This window comes from Adiantum capillus-veneris, chromosome 26 (assembly GCF_014529385.1).
Source record: "Adiantum capillus-veneris isolate H3 chromosome 26, ASM1452938v2, whole genome shotgun sequence".
Taxonomy (NCBI): domain Eukaryota; kingdom Viridiplantae; phylum Streptophyta; class Polypodiopsida; order Polypodiales; family Pteridaceae; genus Adiantum; species Adiantum capillus-veneris.
Window position 1 is genome coordinate 3,136,139 of NC_140956.1, and position 25,020 is coordinate 3,161,158.

Below are 25,020 nucleotides of genomic sequence, written 5' to 3' on the forward strand. Positions count from 1 at the left end.
GCGAAAAATGGTATAACCTTTCTATCACCCAAGTGTGGTAGATTGGTTATGCCATTTCCCTCTTGAATAACAGGCCTTGAGTTCAACTCTCCTCGTCGGCTAGATCTTTAAGGTCTCTTGGGATAGTTTCCTACGACATCAAAACTCTCTCGTCTTCTTCTTCTTCTTCTCTCTCTCTCTCTCTCTCTCTCTCTCTCTCTCACACACACACACACACAGCTCACCAATGTTCGAACCCCTTTCTATAGAGGTTCCAAGAGGAGATTTTGAAATTTAACAATTTTTTTCCAATTTTACACTATCTTCCTCAAAATCTAGGCCGGATTTTTTCTGTTTCCTCTTCGATTCAACCGGATTTCAAAGCTCGTTCAATACTCAGCCCATTGCATCTTCTGGATCCTCGACTTTTTTCCTTGAAAGAAGCTAGCAATAGTTCCTGCCGCCCCCTTGAGCTTGTTTTCAAGTTGTAGAGCAGCCAGTGCTTGAACTCCTTGCTTGCCAGAGATAGCGCCAATGTCGCCAGAAAACCTAGAGACATTGTGTCTGCTTCCAGAGTCTCTGGGAAGATCCAAACGGGGGCTAATTTCTTTTTCACAGGTCATGATGTTGTGATAATCTCCAGGAAGTGACCTGTTTAGACTACACAATGCCAATTGATGCACCTCCATCCTTAAAATGTTGTCTTTCTGGTTGCATCCACATGCGCTCGGACGTCCCTCCGGGCCATGGATAATGTTCCTGACAGAAACAAATCAATTCTGTTTACTCAAAGCCAGTTCAACAAGTGAGTGCGTAAGCAAGCATTCAATTCAACTTGGTTCTCTATTCATGTGATAGAGGTGTGGCTATCCCTGGCACTTTCGTCTATTATTAACTGAACCTGTTACATGGGTAGGGGACTTTCATGGCAACGACAATGGTTCAATTAAGAGTCTCTCAGCTTACCGGCTCACTTCATGGGCCTCGTCACATAATTCATGTGTGCAAGAATTGAGTGACATTCTGTTGAGCTCCACAACCTCTTTGACCTCTTCGCACGTCCACGTCCAATCATGCGCATGCAATCGATGGGTCCTGGCTGTGGGTATGACTGGCAGAGCTGCTTTAGGGTTCTGAAGCACTGCCTCCTTGCAGCACATCTGGACTGCGGTAGAGGAGGGCAGAAAAATGTCTACATCATCACATATCCAAGCTTTGTCCAGCTGCTCCTCCGATTCCAAAACCTTTGCTTCAACCAAATTTTTCCTGGTAGATAAACATTTTGTGGAGTTTGTCTCGCAATTCTCCTGTAGTTCCTTTAGAGTGGAGGCACCAGAAGGTTGTGGTATGGTGAAGAGATGTTCCAGGCCATCGTATGATTGTGGCCTATCACAACAATCCTCAATTGACAAAGTCATCTTGGGATCGCTTTGCGCTGGAAATGTGAGAAACCCTTGTTCAAAATCATGTTGAGGATTGAAGCTGAATTCAACAGCCACAGGACACCCTAACGCCGTTTCAAACAGGTCTGAGATATTCCTCCAAAATCTCTCACACCGTGTTTTATGTTCAGGATGGACAAACTCCAGATGGACTCTAGCACTCACTTCAAACCATACACACTGAGTCAGAATACTGAGACGAGCAACATTTTATTAGCACTAGGAACACAGGAACTCACGTGCATACCGTCATGAATGGAAATGGAAACAAGTTTCCCATGCCCATGTAAAGATTGACGTAGACGAAAGGGCCGACAATTCTGCACCACTGTGGACCAGATATCGGCCAGCTTGCTTGCACTCAACTCATGCTCTTTCCTGGGTTTCCCTAAAGAGAGATTGCAGGAAACTGCACCCAGAGTTTTGAGTTTTCTGTCCTTGGCTGGGTCTTTCTCAACAATGTGAACATTCAACTCAGCAACAGAGACCAAATCGTCTTGCTCGTCTGCCAGCAGTGCCTTCAGGATCGGGGTATCAGAGTTTCTTGATGAGCCATATATCTCAAAATCACCTGCCTGAAAACTTCGCGTTGGTGATAAGAACTCGGTGCCTATTCTTCCTAGCTTGCTGTCAATTATCGTCATGGGGCTAACTGCAACACTCGTGTCAGCACCTGGCGCACAGAGCATGCATGATTGATCTGGACCAAGCTGCAAAAGTGTGGCTGTTAACCAAGTCATTCTGTCATTTGTCGACTGCCGGAGTTGCTTCTCTCCCTCTGAAAGTATCATAACTGCCTTGCGAAGTCTCTCCAGCTTGTTCTTTGAAACTGTAACAAGATTATTTCATTTACTGTCCTACAAGTGTCAACTGTCTTCACAAGGTAGTTTATTACTTACGAGTTCGCCTTCGAAAGAAGCCCTCTCTTTGTTCTTCTGTAAATCGATAGCTTCCTGCAAGTACATCAATGATCAAGGTAGCCATCTGGCACATTAAAGAGAGCGGTTGCACTCCTGCATCCACCAGTTCCCTTGCCTTGCTTACTGTGTTAAACGTGTCTCCCCGCAGTGCTGAATCTAGCAAACGCAGCATTTGGCCCTCAGAGGCAGAACCAACCTGCACTAGATTCACATAACATGAGTAATTGAAAAGGAGAAGGATATGTTTAGAAAACTGTCACGGCCATGGCATCAGACTAAACTAACACTTACAAAAGCAAGCACTTGCTGGAAAAAACATGTCTTTTCTAGAAATGATCAGCTTCTATAATTGCAGTGGCTGGTTACACGCTGCCCCAGACAGGGACGATGCTTGTTTGCTGCCAAACACTTTACCTTTACACCTATCTTGGCCAAAAAGGAAAGTCTGGCGATCTCTGGTGAACATAGACACAATGGATAATGGTCAGCAAAATGGGCTAAGTCAGTGCAGGCTAACAGATAGCCGGGTCAGTAATAGCGCAACCTCTGGGTGTCGATTCCACAATTGCAGGCAAGCACTGTAACAGACTTGGACACTCCAAGTCAAAAATCTACCGCGACAGCACAAAATAACCACTTCAAAACAGTTCACAGTTCACAATTTATTCGACACTGACCCGGCGGAGTTCCGTGCCTAGAGATATTGGCCCCAAAGACTGGTGCCTCTTTCGGTATTTCTTTTTGTATTAATCTGAGTTCAAAGTACAAGAGTGCGGGCAGGCGTTCACACTCAAGACTCTGCATCCAGATGCTCTGAGTTGTGAGTGGCCTACCCACTTATTTAAAGAGTACAAGGGATGCCAAAAGCAGAGCCCCAAAAGCTTCTTTTAAAAGCGGAAAACTTAAAAGTTTTCATAAATAAAGCAGAAGGAATCTCTCCCTCTCAAGCTCTTATGCTTTAATAACATAAAGCAGCCTTCCAAGCTAAGCCAAGGCCACTGTCACACATGACCACTGATCATTTGTAAGATGGCATGGTGTGTCCAGGCCGTCTCTGTACAGAGAGGCCGAGAGAGTGAATGGCCTCTGTGCTGCTTGTCACACAAGGCAGCACATGAGTTGCAAGTTATAAGCCCATCCTCAAATCAGCATGCATTTCGATTGGGCGAGGGGGAGGGCTTTACCCCTCCGACGGGAGACTGGAGAAGGTGGCTATGAGCTGGAGGGATACATCAGCTCCTTTTCGACATGTCGGCGGTCCTGTTTGACAGCACCTGTGCAGGGAAATTACAATCTCTCCCTAAGACGCATCCTATAGATCTCGAGATCTCTTCTAATTGTAATAAGGTACAGAATGGTGAGAATGTTTACCCTTACAGAAATTATATAAGGGATGGCTACCTTTACAGTCACCAAGCATCTTTGTGGAAGCACCACTAAGACAAAAGATTATGGATAAAACGCATGCTTCTCTTTATGCAGGTCACCAAGGTATTTTGTCTACAACTGAAGCTCGAGAACGTCACTTCTTTTGAGAGAAAAACATTGTTGCATCTCCTCCAAGCAACAGACAGGTTTAGGGAGAGACAGAGCCACATATGCCCATGTATGACTGCTGAGTGCTCTCCTAGGCCTGCACCAACTGTGGGATGCTCTACCTCTGCATGGATCAGCTCTGGATAGCTGCCCTACGGAAAAAACGCTACGGAAATGACCATCGCCCATCATGAGGGCTGCTCCTGAGAAAGTGTCTCCAGCCTACCTTTACCATCACCAAGCATCTTTGTGGAAGCACCACGGAGACAGAAGATTATGAATGAAATGCATACTTCTCATTACGTGAGGTCCAAAGGTATTTTGTCTACAATTAAAGCTCTAGAATGTCAGATCTTTTGAGAGCAAAACATTGTTGCATCTCTTTCTAGCACCAAGATAAATTTAGGGAGAGAAATGTAATGAAATGAAATGTTATATTAACATCTTCCGAAGGCCATAATGACCTATGAGACCAAAGATCATGGTGAATCTGATACGAGGTCTGGATAAAAAGAAAGAAACTAACTAAACGGAAACACTACTAGAGCTATAAAAGTAAAAGGTAGGTATCAAGAGCCTAAGAGGTTTAAGGAGAGAGAAAATGAAATGAAATGTTATATTAAACGTCTTCAAAAGACCAAAATGACCTATGAGACCAAACTGATGCAATCTTGGTGGATTTGATACAATGTCTGGGTACAAAATAAAAATGAAAATGAAAATGAAGTAAAGTGAAAAACTAAAACCATCATCATCATCATCAATGTCTAAGAATGCCCGGCATCAGGCATTGTCCGAGAAAGTATTGCATCCGTCGCTAAAGAGCATCTTCAAAGTCCACCTCTGTAAATAGTCGTACTAGACGTCTCCCTTGTCGTGCTAGAATAGTCATGAGCCTCTGATGGACCCTCCGCCGATGTCATGGTCGCCCTCGTAGACGTGGGCATCTAGCTCTTTCGAGGTCAATGGCTCTGTCAACTAGTATACCTCTGGTATAGGTGGGCTCTGAAGTCTGCTGTGAAGCTTGCTCATTTGATTGCCGAGTCTCTGCTCTAAAGAAGTCAGTGATCTCCCTCTGATCTCCCTCTGTAAATGTCTCCCACTGCCTAATCTAGCAAAAACAACCCGAGGCATCTCTGATCCTAATATCTCATGACACTAGCCAGCGGTCCAAAGCCCTCTCTAAATAGACAATGAAAGCGGCCTCGTATCTCATAGTATACCGGACAATGACTTATGTGATGTAACTCTGTCTCTGGCTCTATATGACACAATTGGCAAATCCTGGCCTTTGCTGGTACTCTCCTAAATCTGTCAGTCTCAATCTCTAACGAATGCGATGATGTGAGCATCTGACCAATAGCACATCGTATCCCATGCGATAAATGAGTGTCCATATAGGGAGCTCTGATCACATATCCATCCTCTGTTAGTTGGAGAAGATGCTCTCTATAGAAATCCACCTTCGTGCCCAACTCTTGTGTCGGTTGTATTTATGTGCTCTTGGTATCAAGCTGAATTAGATCCTCATGTATGAGTCTAGTGATCTTTGTCCATGTGAGAGATAGGGAGGGTGCATCCAAGGACTCAGGAGTATTGGAGCAGTAGCAGTCTATCCATGCTGAAACCATGTGATTGAAACCATGATGTCATCTGTCCATACCAGCATTTTGTATCCCCCTGTAGCACTAGCTTTCAAAATGACTCGAGCTAGCCGAGCATATCTGTCTTTGGATTGGTCCCATAAACTATGCATGAAGGATACTGATCTAGTAAGTGCCTTGACCACGAGAGGGGGGCAGCTAGCTCGGCTCGAATAATCTAATGTGGCACTGCGGCCTTAGCGTGAATCATCCTTGGGATCATAGAGACTAAAGACCTCTCCATACATCTCCATCATCAGTGCTACCAGATCTGCCATGGTGGTCCACTGAGGGTCCCCATATCTGAACTCCATAAAGCATAGCTGAGGCCACTAGAGTGTCAAAAGGCCAGAGCTTTGTTCGAGGTTCCTGAAACTGAACCTGCGAACACATCCTCTCCAGACCTCCCAAGGCTGCATAAGCTCTCGTCAGTCTAGTCTCTGCTGCTCTCCTCAATGAAAACACCGGTCCACTGAAGACTACCCCAAGATAGGTGTATGCATCAGTATACTCCACCATCTCCTGGCCATATGTAAATGTGGGTATTGACCTCCTGACCCATTGTGGTGTGGTGTTAAACACCATAACCTTGGTTTTCCCCAAGTTAACCGACAATCCACTATCATGTACAAAGCATATAAGTGATGTTGCATCCCCTTTGGGGAGTCAGAAATCAACACAATATCATCAGCATATAACAATAGTGGGATCCATGTCCCTGCCAACTATGATCCTCTATCACCATCCCTCTCAATGTAGTCAAAAACCTCATCCACATACATGCCAAATAGTGTAGGAGATAGCGGGCAACCCTATTTCACCCCGATAGTGGAGTGAACCAAATCAGAAATCCCCTCTGGAGTGCGTACATGCCCCACTACTGACCTATATAGAGCCATGATCCCCCAAATCAACTCTGTGGGTAACCCCATCTCCCGCAGTTTGCGCATCAATCTAGCTCTGGGCACTGTATCGAAGGCTTTGCGGACATCCACAAAGCAATAATAGAGCCGTCTCCCATGTAATCTCCCCTCCTCAATAATGGCTCTGAGTGTCAGAATATAATCAAGAGTAGAGAAACCTCTCCTAAACCCCACCTGTCCTGCTGCCCGTACACGCTCTCCCCTTGCTCATCGACTCAACTGCTGCCCAGGGACGTATGTCCTAGCTCAAAAACAGCTTGTATAAATCCTACTCTAATCGAGCTAGAAACGCCCTCTTCTTCCATCGCACCAAGTGCCAAGAAGCAATCCGTGACTTCCTCTCGTCTCTCTACACTCCTCATCATACCAGCTATTCTTGGATTTGCTCCCAGAGAGTCGCTACCCAAGCTCAATGTGTGGGTATGCCTCTACTACTGCATCGTGCAGTGTCTGTCAATATATAAGTGAGCTCCTCTAGAGGTCTCCCCGGATCCTCTTTGCATAAGTGTCTGTATATACAATCTATGTAGATAGAATCAATTTCTGAAATAAAAGTGTATCAGGTATGCGTAGATGTCTGTGCCGATCGAGTTGTGCTGAATTGGAATGAGACGGTAAACGTGAGGAGGGCATCATCTATTGCTACCCTGAAGGCTTGGTCCCGACTTTAAAGTCCTAAATAGAGGGTATAAATTTGGGCTGAGCCAAAACATAATCCACTTTGCTAGCCCAATCCTTGAGGAAAACAGGTAAACCCACTCGATGCTCGAAATATCTGGAGGCCATTCAAGATGGCAAGTCCATGTAAAATCCCCATGTCTGTCAAATATCCTCCATACCCAGTGTGCTCCTCATCCTGCGAACACCTGGCCAATCCCATATCATTGACATCCAACTCTCTCAACATTTCCTCTGAGGTATCGTAGAAAGCTGCCTAAGACTGGTCGTCCTGGCATTAAAATCTCCCAGAAGAATGACATCTCCATCCCTAGCGAACACCCACATGTCCTCATCCAATATCATGTAGGGTGATTGCCCCTTGGGTGATGCATAATGAGATGTGCTGGGGAAAAATAGCATATTACAATGTAAAGTGGACTCCCTGTCTCCGCTCTCACTATGACCCACATATATCTGACCTGCTCATCTCTCCGAACATTATGAATGAGGGGCTGAAGCTCCTCCCTGAATAGGACTGCCACACCTTCGGACCCATGTCCTCTATACATTGATCTCACATCCTGTCTACAAGTAGTCTCCCAATGGAATCCCATCACTCTAGGTAATGTGCCACTAGGAGTCTAATGCGTCTCCAAGTAAAAAATAATGTCTCTTCCCTTGAAGCTATCCTCAAATGCGCCTACATCTAGTTTCATTGATCTATTACAATTCCATGCTGCCATTTTTAAGGTTGGTCTCATAGGTCTCTCACCATCATGCAGTGCATCTTTCTAAAATCACTACTCTCCCTCCTATGTAGAAAGTAAATTTCCCTTTTCCCCTTGCTGCCTTGATCTTTGGCATCAGCCCTTGCATGTGTGCTACTTGTGCTAGAGTGAGGTCATCACCCAAAAATATCCCAGATTGCTTGAGTGTTGGTCTCTTCTTCAAGAATTCCTTCCTAGCTTCCAACGTAGGGAAACATATAATGAGTGCTCTTTCCTTGGAACTTCCTTTCTTGTCACTTCCCTTCTTTCCCATTCTCCAAGCACCTGTGTGTGTGGGTTCAAAAATTCCCAAGCGCTTCAAGAGTTCTTTCACTTCTTCGTCTACTTTTCAAGTGTCTTTGAGACCTGTAACACGCACATGAAGGGCTCTGGTCTTCCTCTTTTGCTCCTCCTCAATTGTCAAACATAATGATGATAGTGGATGTCGATGTGGCTTCATGCATCTTATCTTTTCCTTTCTTTGCGTCCTCAATTCACTTTTCAACTTTATCAACCTTCTCTTGTGTTTTGAATAGGTGCTCCGCCCATGAAGAGGTTGTTCGTGCCTCCTGCTCTTCCTCTTCATGTGGAGTTTTCACCTGCTCTTTAATGCTTTCAAGGTCCTTTATCATTAAGGGTTGATTTTCTGCCTCCTTTGCAAGGGTATTTTTACAAGCTCCGAGTTCTTCCTTGAGTGCTTCGATCAATGCATCCTTTTCATTCATTCGTTCTTCCATTTTTAATTTCAAGGATTCAAAAGCAGCGAGTGCATCCTCTAATCTTTTCACATCACACATTCCATTACATTCAATTCCACCCTCACTATAGTCTTCATTTCAACCTTAATGATGTGTACATCTCGTCACACTTACCAAGCATCTCTTTGTCCACCTCTTTCCTCATAATTTTTTGTAAGTCTCCACATTCGCATACATCTCTTTTTCAATGTCACCCCTCAAAAGGCTCAGCTCCGCCTTAATCATCACCTGTACCTTCTCATACATTAAGTCATCTTTGACTCTAGAAAGTTTCTCTGCTCTCACAGAACCTAGTGATAGTGTGCTCTCTCGAAACCTCCGCCTAAATGTCGCTTTCGATTTAGGCGGGGTTTCATAAATAATTTCATCCCCGAGGTTAGTTGACTGGTCCATCCTCAGGCACATGCCTCAAGATTGTCCCCTCCAGAGGACTGAGGATTTTTGCTCTCCTACACCTGCACCACCCATGGGATGCTCTACCTTTGCATGGATTAGCTCCAGATAGATACCTGTGGAGAAAACGCTACGGAAATGACCATCGCCCATCATGAGGGTCTACTCTTGAGAAAGAGTCTCCAAGCTGCCCGCGGATGCCCCAAACACGCAAGGAAAGCTGCCCCAAAAACACGAGGGAAGGCTGCTTTAAAAACGCTCATCAATCTCCCCTATAGAGTTGCCTGTCCTAGCCCTAGGGCTACCCAATGAAGGAGCCCCTGAACTACATGCATAAGAGCTGACCCCCCCACCCCAAAAAAAAAGTAAAAAATTGCATATATAGACCTTATCAAGGTTGCCCGACCCCTCCCTAAGCCCCACAACATGGACAAAATATGTCAATAAATAGGCCAGCTTGGAAATGGGCCACTAGAGGCCCCTAGGGCTGTACGAAAAAATGCTCTCAAGAGTGTAGGAGACTACATAGCCATGATAGAGCCAAAACCCGGTCTAGGCATGGCCGACTTGAGAATAAAGCTGCCTCACTCCGGCGGGCACAACCACAAACAGCCCTCACTCCTCTCACATGTTCCTAGGAGATATTGGGACTGTCTGGACAAATTCAGAGAGATGCCAAACTCTTAACACTCCCTCTCTGCTCTTGGAAAGGAAGACAGCCCCGTGAGAAATATGCAATTGTCTTGTGAGGGTTTCGCAAATGAGGATATCTACAACAACAAATGGGGTGCGGTGTGCTATTGGCCAGATACGCACATCCTCACACCAGCTTGAGATTGAGATTGGCACATATAGAGGAGTTCCGATTGAGACCAGGGTATGTCTTGTATGCCATAGGGAGCCAAAGTCAGAGCTGCATTACATATGCCATTGCTCCACATACTATGAGATTCGCAAGCAGTTCCATTGCTTATTCAGGGAGGGTTTTGGACCACTTTCCAAAGTTATGGGATACCAGGATCAGAGATGCTTGGGTCTGTTCTTGCTTGAGTTGAGGAGACATAGAGAGTGCTTGTTGAGGCGACCAAAGAGATAGACTCAACAACCGGTTACGAGCTATTTCAGACCAGCCATTACCACTAGACAGCTAGACAAACAGGTTGTACAGCAAAGTTCGGATCCCACCTGCACTAGAGGCACACTGATTGACCATGCGATGGACCTACGGAGATCGAGGCGTCCACGATACAGAGGAGGATTCGGATAATTTTGGCGCGCCACGCACGACGCCCAGTCAAGTTCTTGACCATGGAGGACATCGAGGAGATCCGACACCAACCGATGTTGGATTTACTATGAGCTGGAGGATTATCCCCTTCTTAGTAGCTTAAGTTTCTTTCACCCCTCATTATTTTGTACCTTGTATTTACTAGAGAGTCTCTAGTCTTTCCCCCACTTTCACTCTCACTACAACATTTTGTTTAGGATGTTAGTTTTCCTTTGAGCAGACAGACTTTGTATTAGATTCACCAGTTTGTAACTTGTTGGTCTCATAGGTCATTTTGGCCTTTTGTAGAAGTTAATATATCATTTCATTTCTCTCTCTCTCTCATCTCTCTCTCTCTCTCTCTCTCTCTCTCTCTGTGTGTGTGTGTGTGTGTGTGTGTGTGTGTGTGTGTGTTCAGTTCAATTTCTCTTTCAAGAGAAGTAAAGTAACCTTGTGTTTGTGTAAAGTACTAGATTTGACCTGAAATCCTTAAACCCTTCCATTGCACCTAACACCCTAGATGCCAAGCAGACAACCAAGAGAGACCACATCACCAAGGCTTAAGAACTCAAGCAGGAGATACTTCATACAGGCAAGAGGATTAGTTCAAAGGACATGGCCATTCATCTTTTGGCCCAATTGCCCATGGTGTTGGACCAAGAGAAACGGAAGGATTTATGGATTTAGCTCAATCTAGTACTTCGCACAAACACAAGGTTCCATTACTTCACTTGAGAAATGAAATAAAATTATAGTAAAGTCTTCAAAGGGCCAAAATGACCTATGAGACCAAAAGGTTACATCCATGTGTGACTCTAGTACAGTGTCAAGGGAACATAAAGATAAAAATAATCGAGGGTACCTAGAGCAATCTACATCCTCATCATCATCAACATCCTCATCACATAATACATCAGCTCAAAATATATGGGGAGGGGTACAATCACATGAGGGCTAATGAGGTGCACAGCGGGGGAAAGAGACAATGGTGATCATCCCATGAGCTCTCTCATGAGTCTCTGCAATACGGCCTCAATGTCCCCCATGGCCACCTCTTCAAGGGGGTGTGCTCAATGTCACTCAATGATGCTCCATAGCCTCTGAGGTAGACCTCGTCTACGTGTGAAGATCCTTGCATCCTCGGGTGTCATGAGCGGCCAAGCTGGATGGATCGATCAAGAAGAATGCCCCGATGAGGGTGTGACTAGGTAACCTGTGGTGAGCCATCCCGAGTAGTCTCTCTGTAAAAAGTAGTAATCTGGCTATGTATGGATCCTCTATGTTAGGTCCTCTACTTCTAAGGGTAGCCTCTTTGAGTCTACGGATCTCCAACAAAGAGACCTAGGCACCTCTGATTATAGTAATCCATGATGCGGGATAAGGGGCCAAAGCCCTCTCTAAATAAGCAATGAAAATGCCTGCGGATCTCATAGTATGTTGTGCATTGACAAATATAATGCTGCTTTGTCTCTGTGTCTCTCTAACAAACCTTGCATATTCTCTCCTCTTGAGGTATACCTTTGTATTGACCAGTCTCTATCACCAACTAGTGAGATGAGGTGTGTAGTTGACCAATAGTACATCTAATGCCATGAGATAGGTGGGTGTCCATATACTTGGGGCGTGAGATAAACCCATCATCTGTCGTCCGGAGAAGATGGTCTCGATAAAAATCCATCTTTGTCCCTCCACTACAATCGGTGGTGTGTTCATCTCAGCTCTGATAATCTCATGTGGCACTGAGGTTTTCACTCGGATCAGCCTGATCTCAGCTCTGATAATCTCATGTGGCACAGAGGCTTTTACCCGGATCAGCTTGGAGATCATGGATACAAGTGGTCTCTCCATGGATCTCCATCCATCATATGTGCGCCCTGATCTACTATGATGGTCCAGGCTAGTTCCCCATATCTGCATGCCATAAAGCATGGCGAAAGTGACCAATGCGCCAAATAGCCACAGCTTAGTGCGTAGCTCCTGAAACTGCACCCGTGAACATATCCTCTCTAGTCCTCTTAATGCTACATATCCCCTCCTCAATCTCGCCTCTGCAACCCCTCTCATAGAAAAAGTAGGTTCACTACATACAACACCAAGATATGTATAAGAGTTTACATACTCTACTATCTCTTCTCCATACGTAAAAATAGGTGCTGATCTCCTGACCCACTACGTTGTAGTATTGAATACCATCACCTTGGTTTTGCCAAGGTTGATAGAGAGCCTGCTATCATGTGCATAAGCATTCAATGCATCTAGATGTCTCTGCATGCCCTCTGGAGAGAACTGAAAACAATGAGAGAGAGAGAGAGAGAGAGAGAGAGAGGAGAGATGACACCAAATGTTGGGTCCGAACCACCCTCAAGGACCCCCTTGCTTTGATGCCAGAGCAAGTACTTGCTTCAGATTACTTGCACAAATACTGATACAATGGTTAAATGCTAAATATTGAATGCTTCATATTGATGTTGATCTGATGCAAAAACGCTAAGGCTGATCTGGTGGCAAAACGCTGGGTTGACTAATGCAAAAATGCTGGACTGAATTGATGCAAATCTGCAAACGCTAGGGTGTTGAGGTGCTATGGGCATTGGATGCCCCTGTTGGTACTTGATTCTAATGATCCAAGTGGTGACTCCTTTATGTTGCCAAAAAGTTGGGTCGGGCAACATGCCCAAAACCCCACGACTTCATAATGTTGGGCTTGTTTACTTAATAATAAATGACTTAAGTGATTGTTCATATCTATACCTAGATGAATCCAAGGTAATCCCAGATTCACCCTTGAAGGAAAGTGCAAGGTATAGACCCATGTAGTCACCCACAAGACAATATAACCATCAACTCCATCATGCATAGTATTGATTGTTCATAAGCCTATATGCTTAAGTGACTATAATGTGCAAGTGAGGGTATGTAAATATGACCTGTCTCATCATGCATGTCCTTCTAGAGGCTCAGAAGGTGCCAGTAAAACCGGCCCGTAGGGCGGTAGGCGTTGGCTTTAACCCAAGATTCTATACTTTAGACACACACACAGAGCACTTTGCAAAAAGAACCTGCAACGGGAATTAACACTTGAATACACACACGGCTCGGAAGCTAGAATGCTCCGAGCAGACGCCGACAACCTGTAGGCCCCAAAATTGGCGCCCCTTTCGGTATTTCTTTATTCTTTAACAGAGGGAATAAAACCTGTGATCTCCTACGAGCTGCCCCTCATAATCCAAACTGAGAAACTCCTGTTCTGGCCCGATTTCGGGAGCATAACTGTACTAGGACGCTTCACAGTTAGTATCCCCACGCACCCCCCACATACAGACACTTTGCAAAACCTGGCGAGAATCTGCAGCACGCTGAATTCTCTGTTTTCTGCCCCGAAAATGCGCCAGATCACCTCTACAGCGGTCCCCGAACCTCCTGGGGGTATTAGGGCCGAAACCCTAAACTTGCAAAAATACACAGCAGGCTGTAATTCCCTGTTTTGGGCTCCGTTTCGCGTGCAGGTTGCATCTGTAGCAAGTCGTCAAGCTCCCGCACCTGTAGGGCTACTTGCCCTTTGAATCAAACGAGATTTCTCACGTGAAACCTCTCCGAATTCACCTATACCTGCGGGGGATTAGCCACTAGCTAACCCAGTACCTGTGCAAGAGGCTCTTGCCTCGGCAATCGCGCATGAACCCACACAACTGTACATCAGTCAAATGAAAATCCCTCTTGTGGGGCATCACATAACTACACGTAAGCGAGAGAGAGAGAGCAGTGTGTAGCGTGCAGGGCATCACTCCTGGCACCACACTGGACATAGAGGGAAAGGAAGCACTCCATAGCTCTTAACCTGTGGCAGGAAACTCAAAAATGAGCCTCCCAGCTACAAATTCAGCACCACTTCTTGATGCATGAGGCAAGTGCACAGGAATGTGCCACTTGGCGCATTCACAAGTATTTTCCCGTTTCGGGTTTGCCGCCTAAAAATCTCCCGACTGGGTGCTCAATTGACTTCGCGGCAGAGTTGTAAAATGTTCCCCTAGTCATACGGGAGGTAATGACGCGAACACATTTCACGGCCCAAAATAGCAGTTCCCTAAATTTTAGGAAATGATTATGTTGGGCTCCCGTTGGTCATCTGACCATCTATCCTCATTGGGACCGCATCCAAAAGTGCAATGTGGCACAAGTGTCGGATACTTTCCGTTGGTAGTCACACCTTGACTTTAGGCCTTTATTGAGTTCACTTCCTAGTATCCACCAACTTGCTAAGTGCGACGGGGGGACCTACATGATCTTGCTCTGAGCCTAGACATCCTCTCACTATACGAATTCCAGTGCCGACCACTTCCCGTCTGCGGATGAAACTACCGTTCACATTGGCTATACAATGTCCGACCGTTTGCTACTTCAAAAAGAGAATCTCAAAAATGAAACAAAACCCATTGGAAAGAAACCAACAACTAAAGTTAGCAGTTTCCACGTCCTCGTGACATAGTTAACAGCTGCCACGTCCTCGTGACATACCCCCCTCTTGAAATCGCAAACGTTCTCGATTGCATACCATAAATACATGCCACCGATGATGTTGTGCTATGAACACTCTTTTATCATCGCATGTATCCGCAAGAAAGGTCATAACACATAGATACAAATGACTTAATGAGACCTTCATCCTTTTGTCATTTCGATCTATTACACTGAATTCATATGTACATTTGATGTACTAGCTCTATCATTACCCCTCCTTTGCACACGTTGGGTTGGGGCATAGGTAGGTTGTAACCCAAAGGCTTCAAGGTAAAGCTGCAATACATTTGGTGACTCTGACAGTTCATGCTCTTCCATCCACTTTGCATCCATAGGCGGATAGTTCTTGAACTTCACCAAATAGCGTCTTGCAACTTGTCCTTTAACTTTTCTGTCCTTATGTGCCAAAACTTGCTCAGGTACCAGGATCTCATCAAGTTCCTCAACTTCTGACTGATCCTCATCTGGCATATCTTCTGGCACATCACCCAAGAAGGGTCTTAGAAGACTCACGTGAAACGCATTATGAATCTTCCATGCATCAGGCAATTTCAGCCTGTAAGCCACATCGCTGATCTTGTCAAGCACTTGAAAAGGCCCATAGTAACTCATGCTGAGCTTCGGAAACAGCCTTTCCTTGCCCTTCATCTTCTTTAACCTTGCCTTTTCGAACCTTAACAAAACCCAATCACCAGGTGATAACAGCAATTCACGACAGTGACGATCAGCAGCCTTTTTCTGTTTTGCCTGAGTCTTCTCCAAGGCAACTTTGATTTTCTTGTACATTTCATCCATGTTATCAACATATCGATCTGCCTCAAAGATCTTGTCTTTTGTATGCAAAATGGGAGGAACATTTTTTCCGCCTTCAACAATCTCAAAAGGTGCTTTGCCAGTAGACGAATGCACCATATTATCGTACGCATACTCAAGCATAGGCAAATATTGTTCCCACTTGCCCTTATTATCTGACACATAGCATTTCAGCAGATCAAAGAAAGTAGAATTAGCCTCTTCTGACTGTCCATCAGTTTGTGGATGAAACGAAGACGAGAACTTGAGCATAGTGCCCATGTTCTCAAACAACCCTCTCCAGAACAAATTGGTCATGCGAGGATCACGATCACTGATAATTGATTGTGGCATACCATGGTACTTAAACACATTGTACATGAACAAGCGTGCTATCTGATCAGGTTTTATCTTCTTCCTAACAGGGATAAAATGGGCCTGCTTGCTGAACCTGTAGATAATGGTCCATATACCATCATTCCTTGTTGGCGTTCTTGGAAGATCAAAGATAAAGTCCATAGCAATGCTTTCCCATGGCTTATCCGGAATCGGCAGTGGTTGTAACAACCCTGGTGCCTTTTGCCTGTCAAACTTGACCTTCTAGCAAATTATGCATGCTCGCACAAAGCCATCCAGATCTCTCCTCAAGGTAGGCCAATAGAAGAATGTCTCTACCGCTTTCACTGTCGCATCAATGCCACGATGCCCTACATATGGTGGGACATGACTCTCTTCCATGACCTTATGTCGCAGTGGCCTTGTGACACAAAGTCTGCCATGCATCATCATAAAACAATCTCTGAGGAGGTAGTGCTCGTGATGTTGCCCCTCTTGTAACTGTTCAAAGATCCTTGCAAAATCTTCATCAGCAGTATACTGTTCCTTCATGTCATCTAGCTCATGATGATAAGGAATTGACACAACTAAAATTTGTGGCTTTCTTGATAACACATCAGCCACAGCATTCTTCTTGCCTTCCACATGCATAATCTGGAAGTGGAACATGGAAAGAATGTTTGCCCGTCGCATATGCTTTTCGGATAACTTTGACTGTGTCAAGAAGTATCGCAAGGTCTGATGGTCTGTTTGGACAACAAAATCGGCACCTAAGAGGTAGTGCTTCCAGCCAAAAAGCGCATGAATCACGGCCCAGAGCTCTTTCTCATAGACTTGCATAGTCCTCTCTGGCCCTTGCAAAATTCCGCTTTCAAAGGCTACTACCAGTCCATCTTGCATTAGCACTGCTCCGATGCTACTGCCACACGCGTCACACTGGACCACAAATGACTTCCTGAGATCTGGCACAACAATTACTGGATCTAAAGTCAACTTTTCCTTTAAGAGACTAAAAGCTGAAATCTCTTTTTGGGTCCATCTGAAAGTGACCTCTTTCTTTTGCAATGCGTGAAGAGGCGATGCTATCTCTGCAAAATTTCTGATAAACCTTCTATAGTAGGAACGGAATCCCAAGAAGCTTTGACATCGTGCACAGTCTTCAAGTCTCGCCATGTCTTGATAGCTTCGACCTTTGCGGGATCCATTCTAACACCATCCTTTGAGACTATGTGGCCAAGAAAGTGGATCTCTTCGAGGAAGAATTCACTTTTCTTAGGATTAACAAGTAACCTGTGACTGTGCAGCTCTTAGAACACAATGGTCGAGTGACGCCTATGCTCCTCTTCATTCTTCGAATACACTATCATGTCATCAAAGAATGTCCCAACAAACTGTTCATGCGAGCGGAAAATCCGGTCCATCATTCTGTTGAATGTGGCAAGAGCATTTGTTAGCCCGAACGGCATCACTAGAAGCTCATAAAGACCAAATGTCGTTCTAAACGCAGTCTTGTGCACATCCTCTGGCCTTATACGAATCTGATGGTACCCACTCTTAAGGTCTATCCTGCTCAAAATTACAACACCCTCTAAACGATAGAGAATATCATTAATTCTAGGAATAGGAAACCTAATATTGATGGTATTCTTATTCAACGCACGGTAATCAATACACATGGCCCATAATCTCTTTTTGTTGCGCCGCGCTAACCCTGTAGGGAGATCTATTTGGTGGGCTACACCCTGGCACCAAATCTATCCGATGGTCCTCAAATCTCTTTGGCGGCAATTGCAATGGTAATGAATCAGAAAAACAGTCACTAAACTTTTGCAAAAATGCTGACCTTTCTTTATCTAACACAGATAAATTTGACTGATCACTATCTGAGACATCATGTGCAAAAATCAAGTACACAGAAAGATGATTCTTTATTACAGAAGTGATAGCAGAAGCAGATACAATAGGGACTGACTCTCCTTTTAGCTTTACATCCAGATGTGAGTTTTGCCCCAATGTTGTACAGTGATCTTTTTGTTGTAGGCATCCAAGACTCCATGCACTCGGAACATCCACAGGATCCCCAACAAGGCATCACATCCTTCCAACGGCATGATGTAGAACTCTTTTGTGTCCACATACGACTGGATATGCAGACGCAGCTTTCCAATAATGGGAGTAACACACTCTGAGTGGCCAGGACATGCCAACCCTGCCTCTGCTGTGTACCCCATCTCTTCAGCTCTGATGCCCACCTTCATAGCTAACTCTGGTGAGATAAAGTTGGCTTTGGCTGTCACGAGGACGTGGCAATTGCTAATCTTAGTTGTTGGTTTCTTTCCAATGATTTTTGTTTAATTTTTGAGACCCTCTTTTTGAAGTTGCAAATGGTCGGACATTGTATGGCCAATGTGAACGGTAATTTCACCCGCAGACGGAAAGTTGGTCGGCATTGAAACTCGTAAAGTGAAAGGATGTCTAGGCTCAGTTCAAGATCATGTATGTACCCCCGTCGCACTTAGCAAGTTGGTGGATACTAGGAAGTGAACTCAATAAAGGCATAAAGTCACCAGCAGAAAGTATCCGACAGTTGGGCCACATTGCACTTTTGGATGTGGTCCCAATGAGGATAGATGGTCAGAAGACCAGCGGGAGCCCGACGGAAGCATCTCCTAAAAATTAGGGAACTGCTATTTTGGGCCGTGAAATGTGTTCGCGTCATTACCTTTGGTATGACCAAGGGAACTGCTATTTTGGGCCGTGAAATGTGTTCGTGTCATTACCTTTGGTATGACCAAGGGAACATTTTAGTACTCTGCTGCAAAGTCAACTGATGCACCAGTTGAGAGATTTTTAAGCAGGAAACCCAATGCGGGGAAATTGCATGCATGAGTGCCAAGTAGCACTTTTTGGTCAATTTACCAAGTTTGGGAGAAGAGAACTCGTAACTGACTTTCTGGAGCAGTTTTGGAGGCTGTTAATGCTGATTTTCAACCATTTCTCTCCATTTTTGAGCTTCCCATGACTTTGCCTAGGTCCAAGGAGCTCATTTTCAGCATTGGAAGGCATCAGATGCGTGTTTACAGGGCTGTTTTGCTACGTTTTCAGCGATACGCAGGTTTTGGTAGCCATGGAAATCTTCCCCTTTTTGCATCTATTTGTTCATAGATGCATTACAGGTCAAGGGTAGCAAAGGGGACGCTCGATTTATGCTGGGAGGATGCTTCATTGAGAATCTGTCACAGGTTAAGAGCTATGGAGTGCTTCCTTTCCCTCTCATGTACAATGTGGTGCTAGGAGTGATGCCCTGCACACTACACACTGCTCTCTCTCTCCCCTACGTGCACTTATGTGATGCCCCACAAGAGGGCTCCTCATTTGACTGATGTACAGTTGTGTGGATTCATGTTTTTGTGCTGAGGCAAGAGCCTCCTTGAGCAGGAACAGGGGTAGCTAACTGCTACTCCAAAGCAAGCACTGGTGAGGGTCATAACCTCACCGTACAGGTGCAAAATCAGCGCTGTGTATGCGCTGTAAATTCACTGTTTTTCAGCCGTACGGACGCCAGGACCATTGGGAATCGTGCCCCATTGGCAGAGGACAGTTAGGGGACTGTTTGGGGCTGAAAACAGGGCAAAAACCAGTAAATACAGCGTGCTGAATTTACTGTTTTTGGAAGGGTATACGACAGTGCAAGCGAGTTACAGCAGGGGAATTGGTTTCGCGCAAGTTTTGGGACTATTATGCTGCCGAAAATTTGGCCAAATCAAATGGTATCTAGGTGGATACACGTGAAGGATTCCCAGGACCTTACCTTGTAATTTACCCTCCTAAAGAATAAAGAAATACCGAAAGGGGCGCCAATTTTGGGGCCTACAGGTTGTCGGTGTCTGCTCGGGGCATTCTAGCTCCGAGCCGTGTGTGTATTCAAGTGTTAATTCCCGTCGCAAGTCTCCTTTGCAAGTGCTCTATGTGTGTGTCTAAAGTAAAGAATTTCGGGTGAAAGCCAACGCCTACCGCCCTACGGGCCGGTTTCATGATTCCGTTGCCGGGACATCAATCACTTTTTCCTTAAAGAGTGAGCCTGGATTGTTTTGGGATAAAGACACACAGTGCAAGAATACGGGATTACACTATGGCCGACAAAGAGAAGCGCATTATGGAAGAGGGTTCCTCTTTACAGGACAGACAGGAAATTCCGCATCTACGCCCTGCTAAAAAGTGGTCAAATTAGGGGTGATTTTCTGCTGCGTTTTTAGGGTTTGCGAGTATGAACCAAGATGAGATAGGGAGAGGTCTCACGGTGGTAGATTGGCCACTAGATCTCCTTCGGGAGTGATGTGGGTCTGCCAGGTGACACGTTGCTTGCCGATTCTCTGAGGCGATTGCTTGGATTCTATGACACATTGGTAAATCATCTTGAAATTTGAGCTTGCTTGATCGTGGGTGGTACGTCAGTGTTGTGGAATTATGCTCGTTTGCAGAAACAAGAGCCTTTTGCAACACGTAAAAGTTAAGGGACAGGTTGCAAGATGCTATGTGGTGAAGTTCAAGAACTATCCATCTATGGATGCAAAGTGGATGGAAGAGCAGCCTATGTATGCCCAACCCAATGTCTGCAAAGGAGGGGTAATGATAGAGCTAGCACATCAAATGTACTCATGGATTCAGTGCAACAGCAGTGTACAGTTTGACAAAAGTATGAAGGACTCATTAAGTCATTTGTACACATGTTTTGACAGTCTTTCTTGCGGATACATGCGATGATAAAAGAGTGCAAACAAACACAAGATCATCAGTGGCATGTATTTATGGTATGCAATCGAGGACGTTTGCGATTTCAAGAGGGGGGTATGTCACGAGGACGTGGCAATCGCTAATCTTAGTTGTTGGTTTCTTTCCAATGATTTTTGTTTAATTTTTGAGACCCTCTTTTTGAAGTTGCAAATAGTCGGACATTGTATGGCAAATGTGAACAGTAGTTTCACCCGCAGACGGAAAGTTGGTCGGCACTGAAACTCGTAAAGTTAAAGGATGTCTAGGCTCAGTTCAAGATCATGTATGTACCCCCGTCGCACTTAGCAAGTTGGTGGATACTAGGAAGTGAACTCAATAAAGGCATAAAGTCACTAGCAGAAAGTATCCGACAGTAGGGCCACATTGCACTTTTGGATGCGGTCCCAATGAGGATAGATGGTCAGAAGACCAGCGGGAGCCCGACGGAAGCATCTCCTAAAAATTAGGGAACTGCTATTTTGGGCCGTGAAATGTGTTCGCGTCATTACCTTTGGTATGACCAAGGGAACATTTTAGTACTCTGCTGCAAAGTCAACTGATGCACCAGTTGAGAGATTTTTAAGCAGGAAACCCAATGCGGGGAAATTGCATGCATGAGTGCCAAGTGGCACTTTTTGGTCAATTTACCAAGTTTGGGAGAAGAGAACTCGTAACTGACTTTCTGGAGCAGTTTTGGAAGCTGTTAACGTTGATTTTCAGCCATTTCTCTCCATTTTTGAGCTTCCCATGACTTTGCCTAGGTCCAAGGAGCTCATTTTCAACATTGGAAGGCATCAAATGCGTGTTTACAAGGCTGTTTTGCTGCGTTTTCAGTGATACGCAGGTTTTGGTAGCCATGGAAATCTTCCCCTTTTTGCATCTATTTGTTCATAGATGCATTATAGGTCAAGGGTAGCAAAGGGGGCACTCGATTTATGATGGGAGGATGCTTCATTGAGAACCTGTCACAGGTTAAGAGCTATGGAGTGCTTCCTTTCCCTCTCATGTACAGTGTGGTGCTAGGAGTGATGCCCTGCACACTACACACTGCTCTCTCTCTCCCCTACGTGCAGTTATGTGATGCCCCACAAGAGGGCTCCTCATTTGACTGATGTACAGTTGTGTGGATTCATGTTTTTGTGCTGAGGCAAGAGCCTCCTTGAGCAGGAACAGGGGTAGCTAGCTGCTACTCCAAAGCAGGCACTGGTGAGGGTCATAACCTCACCGTACAGGTGCAAAATCAGCGCTGTGTATGCGCTGTAAACTCACTGTTTTTCAGCCATACGGACGCCAGGACCATTGGAAATCGTGCCCCATTGGCAGAGGACAGTTAGGGGACTGTTTGGGACTGAAAACAGGGCAAAAACCAGTAAATACAGCGTGCTGAATTTACTGTTTTTGGACAGGAATCAGAGGGTATACGACAGTGCAAGCGAGTTCCAGCAGGGGAATTGGTTTCGCGCAAGTTTTGGGGCTGTTATGCTGCCGAAAATTTGGCCAAATCAAATGGTATCTAGGTGGATACACGTGAAGGATTCCCAAGACCTTACCTTGTAATTTACCCTCCTAAAGAATAAAGAAATACCAAAAGGGGCGCCAATTTTGGGGCCTACAGGTTATCGGTGTCTGCTCGGGGCATTCTAGCTCCGAGCCGTGTGTGTATTCAAGTGTTAATTCCAGTCGCAGGTCTCCTTTGCAAGTGCTCTGTGTGTGTGTCTAAAGTAAAGAATTTCGAGTGAAAGCCAACGCCTACTGCCTTACGGGCCGGTTTCATTGGCACCTGGATCAAAGAAGATGAGTGCCGTCTGATCCCTAACTTTACTCCATGCTCTGAATAACTCACTTGCATCTGTACTGGGCTGTCACCCACCATGTCTAGCACCAAACCTGTCGTGGGTTTAGGCTTCTTGCCTTTCTGGTCTTCTTTATCCTCTGAGTCAGCTGGTCTTTTCCTTTGTGGACAATTGGTAGCAAAGTGACCATGCTGCTCGCATATAAAGCATTTGTTTTCAGCCATTAGGACCTTCTTTTCCTCGAGCGACTTGCGCACAAAAGGCTTCCTTTTCTGTTTCTTTGCCTACGCTCCAGAAGTCCCGGCTGAATCCTTGTCTTTGGTGGCCTTTTCTGACCCCTGTGACGCATCAGGAGCCGTTTTCACAAAGGGCTTCTTCGCTGAATTTTTCTTTTGCTGCCCTCCTTTGTCACTGCTCGGAAATCCACTGTCCTCTCCTTTCAACAAGGCAAGACCAATGTTCTCAACTTCCATAAGTTGAGTAAGGGTAGCCACTCTGTTCTTTGTACAGTAATCGCGAAGCCCTTCAGGCAGCCCACAACAGTACTTCTCTATCTGCTCTGTCAATGGCACAAATCTGTAGGAGGTCACTGAGAGTAGCACTTTACAAAACCTCCTATTGTACTCCAGCAAGCTCTTGCACGAAGCTGAAGTAAGCTGGTGCCAATCTGTCATGACGTCGACTTCAAATTCATTTGACAACCAAGCAGATGCAAACATTTGCTTGAAGTAAACCCAAGTGGCAGGTGCCTGTCCTTGCATTAACAATGTCGTCCACCAAGTAAGCGCATTGTCCTTTAAGAAAGTGGCAACTTTCCTGACCTTCAAGGCCTCTGTAAAATTCCCTCCTGCATATGCTGTATCAAACTGCTGGAGGAAGGTAAGAGGCTTTGCTTTATCTTCAAAGCCACTGAAAGTACTAAACTTTACAGCTGCACCACTTTCTTTGTAAGCTTTTGGCTTCTCCAGTGTCCCCAAGTTGTCATACGGAATGGTCTGCAACATGGGCACTGTAGTAGGCATGATCAGCACATCTTGGCCATTCACATTTTGCATCAGAGGTGCGATATCTGGCTGCTGTCCAGAAAAACCAACCATGCCAAAATGACCCTGTGGTACCCCAAACTGGCCGTGGTTGCTCTGAAAACCTTGCTGCATGCCGATACTACCATACATGGGGTTTGGCATGATGCCTTGCATACCCCCAAACACTGTTCTTGGCATGTACGGCTGACTTCCACGCACATAACCAGCCATACTTTGGAACACTGATCCACCCCCAAAATACCGAGGATGTACCGTGGGTGGTGGAAAAACTGGGTGCATAGCCTGGTATCGAGTTCCCTGTCCATTCAAGACAGCATGCTGGCTCTGAGAGGTGGCGGGCTGAACTGGCATAACCTGTGGAATGGGCGCTCTAGCCACCTCTTCAAGCACAGGAGGAACCTGTTTTGGAGCACCTGACTCCGCAACATGCGAGTGTTCCCTTTCCTCGCGAGTTGCATTAAGTACTTGGGCTTGAGCCTCGACAAGCTCCGTACGCGACTTAGGTTGCCTATTTTGTCGTTGCACTGGTGGCGCTTGCAAGAACTCCATAAACCTTGGGTTCTGCACCAGCTGCGAAAAGACATTCACCGCGGCAACTAACTGAGTCCTGAACGCATCATCCTGAAGTTGCCCAGTCATAAAGCCCTTAACTACTGGAAGGGACATTCACATTGACAAGAGGTACAGACTGACGCGGCCGTGAGCTCTCGCCAATCTCAAAAACCATAGGGATCTCCTGCCTGTCCTTCGAAGAGGAACCCTCTTCCATAAGGCCCTTCCCTTTGTCAGCCATAGTGTAATCCCGCGTTCCTGCACTCTGTCTTTACCCAAAACAACCGAGGCTCACTCTTTGAGGAAAAAGTGATTGATATCCCGGCGATGGAACCATGAAACCGGCCTGTAGGGCGGTAGGCGTTGGCTTTCACCCGAAATTCTTTACTTTAGACACACACAGAACACTTTGCAAAAGAACCTGCGACAAGAATTAACACTTGAATACACACACGGCTCGGAAGCTAGAATGCCCCGAGCAGACGCCGACAATCTGTAGGCCTCAAAATTGGCGCCCCTTTCGGTATTTCTTTATTCTTTAACAGAGGGAATAAGACCTGTGATCTCCTACAAGCTGCCCCGCATAATCCAGGCTGAGAAACATCTGTTCTGGCTCGATTTCGGTAACATAACTATACTAGGACGCTTCACAGTCAGTATCCCCACGCAATAGATGACTTTCCCGACGCGTACGGACACTTTGCAAAACCTGGCGAGAATCTGCAGCACGCTGAATTATCTGTTTTCTGCCCCAAAAATGCGTCAGATCACCTCTACAGCGGTCCCCAAACCTCTTGGGGGTATTAGGGACCGATTAGGGCCAAAACCCTAAACCTGCAAAAATACACAACGAGCTGTAATTCCCTGTTTTGGGCTCCGTTTCGCGTGTCGGTCACATCTGTAGCAAGTCCTCGAGCTCCCG

General features: G+C 45.6%; 1 protein-coding gene across 1 annotated transcript in view; it reads right to left on the minus strand.

Moving 5' to 3' along the window:
• Positions 1-235: 235 nt before the first annotated feature.
• LOC147422895 (uncharacterized) overlaps positions 236-25,020 on the minus strand; it is a 56,843-nt gene continuing 32,058 nt past the window's right edge. Inside the window, exons 2-5 of the mRNA XM_086502024.1 lie at positions 2,321-2,537; positions 1,669-2,250; positions 946-1,585; positions 236-738 (exon numbers count right to left, since the gene is read on the minus strand). Of these exons, the coding sequence (XP_086358150.1) occupies positions 369-738; positions 946-1,585; positions 1,669-2,250; positions 2,321-2,537 (1,809 nt within the window). The 3' untranslated portion in view covers positions 236-368. The remainder of the gene's footprint in view (positions 739-945; positions 1,586-1,668; positions 2,251-2,320; positions 2,538-25,020) is intronic.